The 8,739-nt window shown below is 40.6% G+C and overlaps 2 protein-coding genes across 2 annotated transcripts in view; one reads left to right on the forward strand and one right to left on the reverse strand.

The window, feature by feature from the left end:
* slc8b1 (solute carrier family 8 member B1) overlaps positions 1 to 2,097 on the forward strand; it is an 8,212-nt gene extending 6,115 nt beyond the window's left edge. Inside the window, exons 12-15 of the mRNA XM_005722239.2 lie at positions 1,016 to 1,186; positions 1,290 to 1,370; positions 1,462 to 1,526; positions 1,625 to 2,097. Coding sequence (XP_005722296.2) covers positions 1,016 to 1,186; positions 1,290 to 1,370; positions 1,462 to 1,526; positions 1,625 to 1,816 — 509 coding nt within the window. The 3' untranslated portion in view covers positions 1,817 to 2,097. The remainder of the gene's footprint in view (positions 1 to 1,015; positions 1,187 to 1,289; positions 1,371 to 1,461; positions 1,527 to 1,624) is intronic.
* A 118-nt stretch (positions 2,098 to 2,215) lies between these two features.
* tpcn1 (two pore segment channel 1) overlaps positions 2,216 to 8,739 on the reverse strand; it is a 10,383-nt gene continuing 3,859 nt past the window's right edge. The window contains exons 4-25 of the mRNA XM_013914087.1: positions 8,531 to 8,661; positions 8,085 to 8,173; positions 7,911 to 7,945; positions 7,716 to 7,774; positions 7,420 to 7,519; positions 7,185 to 7,301; positions 6,937 to 7,061; positions 6,798 to 6,846; positions 6,637 to 6,700; positions 6,498 to 6,542; positions 6,358 to 6,414; positions 4,909 to 4,962; positions 4,699 to 4,771; positions 4,329 to 4,436; positions 4,069 to 4,230; positions 3,852 to 3,967; positions 3,678 to 3,724; positions 3,520 to 3,588; positions 3,209 to 3,305; positions 2,985 to 3,124; positions 2,815 to 2,895; positions 2,216 to 2,728 (exon numbers count right to left, since the gene is read on the reverse strand). Coding sequence (XP_013769541.1) covers positions 2,585 to 2,728; positions 2,815 to 2,895; positions 2,985 to 3,124; positions 3,209 to 3,305; positions 3,520 to 3,588; positions 3,678 to 3,724; positions 3,852 to 3,967; positions 4,069 to 4,230; positions 4,329 to 4,436; positions 4,699 to 4,771; positions 4,909 to 4,962; positions 6,358 to 6,414; positions 6,498 to 6,542; positions 6,637 to 6,700; positions 6,798 to 6,846; positions 6,937 to 7,061; positions 7,185 to 7,301; positions 7,420 to 7,519; positions 7,716 to 7,774; positions 7,911 to 7,945; positions 8,085 to 8,173; positions 8,531 to 8,661 — 1,962 coding nt within the window. The 3' untranslated portion in view covers positions 2,216 to 2,584. The remainder of the gene's footprint in view (positions 2,729 to 2,814; positions 2,896 to 2,984; positions 3,125 to 3,208; positions 3,306 to 3,519; positions 3,589 to 3,677; positions 3,725 to 3,851; positions 3,968 to 4,068; positions 4,231 to 4,328; positions 4,437 to 4,698; positions 4,772 to 4,908; positions 4,963 to 6,357; positions 6,415 to 6,497; positions 6,543 to 6,636; positions 6,701 to 6,797; positions 6,847 to 6,936; positions 7,062 to 7,184; positions 7,302 to 7,419; positions 7,520 to 7,715; positions 7,775 to 7,910; positions 7,946 to 8,084; positions 8,174 to 8,530; positions 8,662 to 8,739) is intronic.

An 8,739-nucleotide genomic window follows, 5' to 3' on the forward strand; every position in this document is an offset into this window, starting at 1 on the left:
CCGAGCTCCACATCTGAGAATAGTTTGCAGCCATAACTGAGCACTGTTTGATTTTCAAAGTTTGGCAGTGTCCTGTCTGATTAGTACTTAAAAGAGGAGTCTGCTGGGGAATGCTGGGTGCTGTTAACATCAAGGCCATTTGTGGCTCAGGAGGTAGAGTGGGTGGTCTGCTAATCAGAAGACTGATGTCGAAGTATCCTTACTTTCCCCTGATGCAATCATCAGAGTGCAAGTGTGTGACTGTTGGGTAAAAATGTGATTTGGTATAGAAAAAGGTGCTTGTATTAATTTAACTTTAACTGTCAAGTCTTTTAAAAAATGACTAAAAACGAAACTTTGAATTCACTGGCCAAATAAATGTAGAAAGCATTTATCGCTATTCTTTTACTGCACATGTGCAAAATTACTCCACATTCAGGCTTCAGTTACTTTTCTGTGTCTGTTGTTGTTTCATGCACCACAAAAAAAACTCCAAGAACAACACAATACACTACACTTACATGCATCTTTATTACACCCTGTAGATATAGCTGCTACCACACAATACAAACTCATGGACCTCATGAGCCAGTTGTTTTTGCATATTTATCTACAGCATATGTTTCCTTGTTGATTACTGATGTGCTTTACTGGGGCAGATGCAAGTCACCTGCCACGTTTGGCATTATTTAACTCTCCTATTGCTGTTTTATTCATTATTCTCTGAGTGCTGTGTCCCTTATGTGTCTAGCTCTTCTGATGCACAGTGATGCTATGAGTTTGAGTGCAGGTATAATGGTTTAGCATGTTGAGTACATTGATTTAGTTGACATTTGCTAATTAACACAAAACACAAATTAAGTACAGCTGAGGCTGATGGATATCTGGTAATTGCTGGTTTTGTTTTAGCAACACTGCCATCAAGCTTCTAAGATGGCTTAAAATATTTGCGTTTCTCATATTGATTCAAGATTAAAGCTACATCACAGGTCTTTACATTTATGCTATGATGATACTTGTTTGTAAATTTCTTGTCCTTCCCCTCCCCTCCAGTTCTTTGCTCTTTTGGGGTTTGTGGTGAGTGCAGTGTTGATCAGTGCAGCGGCCTCTGAAGTGGTCAGTCTTCTGCACATGCTCGGGGTTGTGCTGCGTCTGAGCAACACTGTGCTGGGATTGACTCTGTTGGCCTGGGGAAACAGCATTGGAGGTAATGCTTAAAAACTTCATTCAGTATTTTTCTCCAAAAACATACTATATGTAACTTTAGTTGTTTAAAAAAAATAAATAAATTGTGTGTCTCTTATTTTCAGACTGCTTTTCTGACATCACCATGGCTCGGCAGGGTTACCCACGGATGGCTATATCTGCCTGCTTTGGAGGCATCATTTTCAGTATCCTTGTTTTTGTGACTCTCTGTAAAACAACACCTATCATGCATGTATAAAAGAGGCTTTTAGTATCCTTGACTCTTACTTCCTTCAGACATGTTGTTTGGAGTGGGTTTAGGATGTCTGGTGCAAATGCTCCAAACACATGCCGACGTGCAGGTAATTTCCTCTAAGATGCAGCGTAATCTAACCCAAGCTACACGAGCCTGTTTCAGACACTATGAAGATAATAAGCCTTTGTTCTTGTTCCTTCTCAGGTTGAACCAGAAGGTTTGCTGACATGGATTCTTGCAGGATCTCTGGGTTTGTCTTTGGTCCTGTCCTTTGTCATCGTTCCGCTGTGCCGCTTCCACTTGGGTCGGGCCTATGGCATCTTTCTCCTCATCTTCTATGTCATCTTCCTTATCATTGCACTTCTTACAGAGTTTGGCAAGATTCGTGTTACGTAGACCTGATGCTGCGGCCGGTCTGAAAAATTACAACTATTTATGCACTATTTTTTTTACAAGAATCAGCTGTAACCTTTGTTCCACTTGACTACTACCCACAGAGTTCCTGTGGTTGGATAATGAAATCAGGCGAGCAAAGTCTGCTCAGGGAGGACTGAAATGACTCACACTGTGCCTTTTGTAATTTGAAACACTGAATTGTCTCCATTAATTATTGATCTAAATGTTAATGACTTGTGCATGCTGCTTTGGGGAAATTAAATGATTTTGGTTTAATTTTTTTGGAGTGTATGTGCTTTCATTTTTTTTTCCCCTCTAACTTCTCTAAATAGAGTAAATAGGTAATTTTTACAGCCAGCAGTGTTATAATCCAGCAACATCAATGAACATCACAGTTTGACAAGTTCTAACAGTTTATTCAAATAAACTCAAATACATTACAGAATACGAAGTTATATAAAAGTAAAATATTATAAGTCTGCTGAGACATTAGTTGAGGGAAAATGTCATAATTTGTTCAGTTGAGCTAAAAGGAGTATTAAGTGTTTATATAGTTCGGTCTTTGGAAAACTCAGTGGGTGTGTTAATACTGATCAGAGGAGTCGTTAAACTAAGGCATCAGGTTTAGATGCGTCATGGTTTACCATAGGGCACAAAAGGCCAACAGCAGTATATGCACACATAATATGGGAGTCCAGGCTTCCTGATTTTGCCTTTAAAGGAAAACGTTGGAATGACAATGTGCATGTTTCCCTAGCAAACTTTGCATTAATTGATGCTGTGAGGTCCAGTCTGTGAGTTGAGCTGAGGCTCTGGGAAGGGAGACAAGTCAGGCATGGGGCTGTCTGGATCCCGCTCCAGGCTTTGGTCTGGTTCAGGCAGGGCTTCCCTCGAATATTCTGCATACCACTCCTTAAGAAACAACACAGAAAAGACCAACACATCATGATAGTCCAAGTCCTGACATGGTATTCAGGATTACATCTTTAGTTTCTTACCTGTATCTCCTCCTCGTACATTTTCATGCTGAGGTCGCTCTTCGTCCTAGACCTGCGACCTAGGTACACTAAAGACGAGTGCTGCGCACAACAAATCAGGAGTAAAAATTAATTAGAGGGACTTAAAGAGCAGAAGAAGACGACTTCTTGCTGTTTGCGTGTGTTCTTACCCCACTTTTGTCCATAGTCTGTAAGACTCCCTGGAGAGAGCTGAGGGAAGACGATCCTGGGCACATCTGTTTGTACAACTCGAGAGCGGCGAGAACGTCATCACGACTCACCTCTACTTCAAACACGATCCCATTCTCATCTACAGCGTGTACAAACACATTTAATTTAGATCCTGGCTAACAACTCTTAACCTGCATACAATCTCACACACACTCAAACCCACCCTCTGGATTTTCTAGCGGTTCCCGGTTCTTGCGACTGTAGTTCATGCGGAACACAAATGCATCTAAAATGAACGCCACAATAATGGTCATCACCACCTGCACAGACAAAACATTGTATGCAATATGGTTACATTCCCACACACTGATTCTTCAGTAGATTATGCAGAGGACAACATTAAAGTAAGACTACACAGGCTCCTCAGGGCAGGATAGAAACATTGAAAAAGGAAAAAAAAAAAGGCTTCAATTTGTCTCAGATAGGCAAAACCTCTGAGTTTTGTTTTGTTCCTCTGTTCGCATTCCTACTCACCATCGTAACTATATAAAAAGTCATGAAGTACAGACGGCTCCAGTGGCTCGTCATAGACGTCACTCCTTCCTGTGAAAGAGCAAAAAGCAGTCAGACACCCGACGATCTGTGCTCAGGCTGCCGAGTGGCGACAGATTTTGAACCACAGATAAACTCACCATAGTGATGTACCAGTTGTTGACCACGGTCAGTTCAAACAGAGTCACTGGAGATAAACAAAAAATGAGTAAATGTTTTTAAAATTCTAGAAAACATAACGCACATGAACACACAACAGATGTAGATAATATACAAATACAGAATTTTGACAAAAAGGAAAAAGGGATTATTACCAAAGCTACTGAGGATGTTGTTGAAGTTATTGAGATAATAGTAGCCCTCTTCCAGCACTGTTTTGTTGCCTTGTGTGTTGTTGATCAGTCTGTAGGAATCGGCCACTGTGCTCGTACTGAGAGGGAGAGAAAAAAGGAAGAATAAATTAATGAAGTAATGAATCACCAATGGAGAGACCCACTTTTTCCATTTGCGTCTCATGACACGACTACTCACTTGCAGCAGTTGGGGTAAACCACATCTGCAAAGAACTCCATTCCCACAATAGCAAAGGAATAGTAGAAGATGATTAATGTCAACCCTAGACTGGCCATCCTGGGGAAGAGCTCAAACATGGTGTCTAAAACATTACGATACCTCTGCTTTATCTTAAATAACCTGCAAAAGGCAACACACAGAAATTTGAATGTAAAATAAATTACTATTGCCATTATGTGCATATATGCTGTCACGTTAAAGGAGATTGAAAATCATACCTTAGCAGCTGAAGCGGTCTGAGAATTACAATAAAGTAGAACGGCTCCTTATCGAAGGCAAGAGCAATGAGGCCCAAGAAGGCAAAAACCGTCACAGAGAAGTCAAACCTGGACGGAAGAGCACAATGAGGATTACCAGCAAAAGCAGAGAAACAGGGTTTCATATCAGCTCAGAGGTATTTCTGTGATTTTCTTTTAAATATAAGTAGGCCTACTGAAAAACAACATGTCACGTTTAATTATTAAAGATTCCTAAAATTTCCACACTCAAATGGAGTCTGTTGATTTAGACATTGTTTGTGTTTAACAGAGTGCACAGTTTGAGTTTTGGATGCAGCACAGATTTGTGTTTTCAATGTGTGTTACTCACAGATTCCACCCAGAGCTGAAATAGGCAACTGGCCCCAAACCTGATATTTTCAATAACACTTCTACACCATAAACTGAAAGTGGAAGGACAGACACACAGTGTAAACGACTGTAATTAATCCTCGACACCTTATGACATTTTAATACTATCTGGACTTTCTATGTGGGGTGCAGGGTGCAGGGTGGGGAGGGTGCCATGCAGCCTACTTACTGGTCAGAAAAACAATGTAACTCCAGGGAACCAATTTGGACCAGGAAAATCCACCTGCAAGAGGAGAGGAAGGTAAAACACCTGCAGTATTGGAACACATGCCTTAGTACTGTGCAAGTACTGTGCAAAAGTCTTGGGGCGTTTTTTTAAATATATTGCCAGGAAATTAAGCACAGTTATTCACTGGAACACATGAAAACATACGTGTATAAAGCAAAAACTGAGTTTATGCAATTATAAAGAGCTTGAAATTCAATAGTTGGTATGACCACCTTTATTCTTCAGCACAGCCTGAACTCTCATAGGCATAGGTCTTCAGGAATACTGACATTCAAAGCTCTTCTTTGGATGTTGGCTCCCTTTTAGTTCTGCTCTCCATCTAGATGATCCCACACTGCTTCAATAATGTTGAGGTCCAGGTTCTGGGGAAGCTAACCTACCTAGGTAGATTAAACACATTGCCAATGTGTTTGAGTTCATTGTCATGCTAAATAATTAAGCTGTTGTCAGTTAGACGCTTTGCAGAATATACTGCATGGTGAATCCAAATCTGGCAGTACTTTTCTGCATTCACAATCCTGTCAACAGCCCCAACACCACCGGCTGAAATGGAGCCCCAAACAATGAGAGAGTCTCCAACATGTTTTACAAATGGCTGTAGACACTCACTGTTGTACTTCTTTTCTGACTTCCTCTGTACATACTGACAATGATTTGACCAAAAATGTCAAATTTGTGTTCTTCAATCTATCAGACACATTTTCCACTGATTCAGTCCAGTTCTTGTGTAATTTGGCAAACCTCAGCGTTTTCTTCCCATTTCCCTTCCTCAAGAATGGCTTCTTGACAGCCACCCTTCCACTGAGACCTTTTCTGATGAGGCTTCAGTGAACAGTAGATGGATCGACTGAACGGCCAGATGCATCTCTCGGGGTCCTGCATCAGGTCTTTGCTGAATTTCTTTCAATTTCTTAAGGACATGACTTTCAGATGTTGTTCATTTGTGCTGTTTTTCATAGATTCAACTATAGAAATGGAAACAAGTTATCCCTTTCTACATCAGGGTGCTAGTAATAATATGCCTAAAGATAGAATATTAATAATTATTATTTTTCTGCTTAGTTGTCTTTTATGTGTAGACACAACACTGGTTCATCCCTTGAGTTAGGGGCCTTTTTTATCATTGAATGAGTCATAGGTCAGAGTTAAGCGGTTTATCAAACAACAAAAACATTCCACTGAAAACAGTCAGGGATGAGGACTGGCCTAAGTAAAAAAGCAGCCAATGTCGAAAGAAAAACTTTTAAAGACCTCCAGAAAGAATGGAGAACTATTGCTCAAAACCAATTTAAAATGACAAGAAAGTCTGGCTCCTTTAAGGCAAAATATCAAGATATGAGGGGTTCGTGACTTTTGCACAGTACTGCAGATTACGGTTAAAGATCTTACTATTCAGCTGGTACGTCTCCACAAGGATCCAAACACCGTTGATGGCCACCACCACATCTACAGTCACAAAAAAACTTTGATAAGAGACTTTGATCAGTATCACTGATAGCAGCTGGGAGAAGATCAATGATTACACTTACACATAGTATACTGAAAGGCCTTTGACTTCACAAGCAAATGGATACCTAATAAATTGGAGAGGAAAGTATCCACAATAAGGGATCAAGAGCCAATCTTATTTTGCCTGACAACAGAAGAAAAGAGAGAAAGAGAACTTTCCTTTGAAAATGAGGAAGGCTGTGTGTGGAAGATCATCAAACCAGTGTTCTCCACTGCGACGTGCCTAAACAACACACAGATTGACAGTAAATGTATATTTGAATCAACCAGAGGAGCACAAAAATAGAGCAGCTACACAGCAGAAATGTCAGGCTAATTACCTTCCATTTAAGGCCAGTGACCTCATAGAACTTATAAAAGTCCTGCAGGCTGCAACAGAACACACCACCATTAAATCAGTGACAAAGCAAATCAATGTAAAAGGATTTTCATTCTGAGAAGTGGAAGAGAGACAGTTACCTGAGCATGGGAGCCCCTGATGTGTTAAGAGCTTTGTAAGTGAGGAATCGGTCTCTTGCAGACATGCGTGGTCTGTAAAAACGCATCAGACCATCGAACTGCTTCAGAGACACACCCATCGGTCTCTGTGTAACACAGAGAAACATAAGAAAAGCTTAAGAAAACACCTGACAGTGTTAAAGAAAAAGGAAAGACATGTTACAAATAATAATAATAATAATAAAAAAAAAAAAAAAAAACAGGCATACCTGACGGCTAACTAACAGCTGAAAGGCGTGGTCGATAGCAGAGCGTTTGTGAAGCAACAGAGATTTAAACTTCATTTTCTCAACATCATTAAATGTATCAAACACGACCGCCAGGAGCTGGAGAGGGGGGCACAGACGGCGATGATGAGTAACTGGGAAAACTTCAAGCCGTGTGTATTTTCAATAGGACTCAAAGACATCTCAGAAATTGTGAAAAAAAACAAGCTTCTTCTACCAGGTTCATGATAAAGTAGAGCTCGATAGAGAGGTATACAATGAAGAAAACACAGGACCAGCGGTTCTTGGAGTATGCTGGCATCATCACATCAGGGAAACTACAAAAGTGAAAGAGAGATGTCATCAGATGCAGACCGAGTCATAAGATGCAAAAAATTAAAAAAAACTGTGGAAGCAGATTAAGCAAAAGTGGTAAAAGGATTTATGAGAAGCTCTAAACGTGGTGAGCACTGCTTACATGCCCCATGTGTAAAGATAACCAAGCGGCAGTAGTACGTGTATTGCCGTGCTTACTTTGCTGTGGTCAGCAGCACAAACAGGCTGACAAGGCTGTTCTCCATAGTGTTGAAGTACTGTGGTGAGAGGATAGGGTTCAAGACAGGAAATATGACCAGACACAAAACTGGCACAAAGAGAAGAACCACCCAAATCCCTGAAATGACATAACTCAAACAAACTCTTGTAAGTGAGATGGAAGACTCAACATACCGGATCAGAGGTGTTCGTGGAGAAGAGACAGAAGCCTGGAGGACACAAAGAGCTAATCAAATACAAACATTAACAAAAACAGCTTTCTTCATGAGGCGTTTCCTCTGCTTGAATAAACAAGTTTAACAAATAGAGGACAGAAAATAATCAAAGTGTTTCTTTATGCACTCTTACCAAGAATAGCAAATATAACCATGAAGAAAAGCAGCAGCAGGAGGATGTCAATAAAAGGCGGGAGAGACTGGAAGATCTGACGCAAGTTTCTGATTGGATGAAAGAAACCTCGTCAGTGACAACTGCCTTGTGGGTGGCCACAATAGAAAACAAAAGAACTTCTCAGAAACATTTGTTAGTAAGATAGATGGAGCTGAAATCTCACTGAGTTTGTTTAATTTTGTCTGGCTTTACAAACCTACAGAGTTGAGTCACCGTTTTCTTTCATATGACAAGACTTTTGCTTGGAGCCCGGGCGGGGACGACTAGTCTCTCTGTTCCCGCTAGTATTTTCCAGTATGCAAGTCAAATGTGTGCTCAATCAAAAATGTAATGTCTATTTTGTGGCAATGTCTTGGGCCAGACTGAATCTGTGTGTGTGTGTGAGTGTGTAGGTCATTATTTACCTGCGCACAGCACCACAATATCTACAGTCCACCAGGAATATTGGTCTGAGCGCTCTGGTCACTCGCATGTGAGAAGTTTGTCGGATCAGAACCACTATGGCCTCCACAAACTGTACCAGTAACACACACGTCTGTGCAAAGAGAGAAGACAACATGTACAGTGTAGGATAATGAAAGCTGAATCCCAAACTATAACATCAGATCTGCAG

Source organism: Pundamilia nyererei, unplaced genomic scaffold (assembly GCF_000239375.1).
Source record: "Pundamilia nyererei isolate P.nyererei 1_Seehausen unplaced genomic scaffold, PunNye1.0 scaffold00006, whole genome shotgun sequence".
NCBI lineage: Eukaryota > Metazoa > Chordata > Actinopteri > Cichliformes > Cichlidae > Pundamilia > Pundamilia nyererei.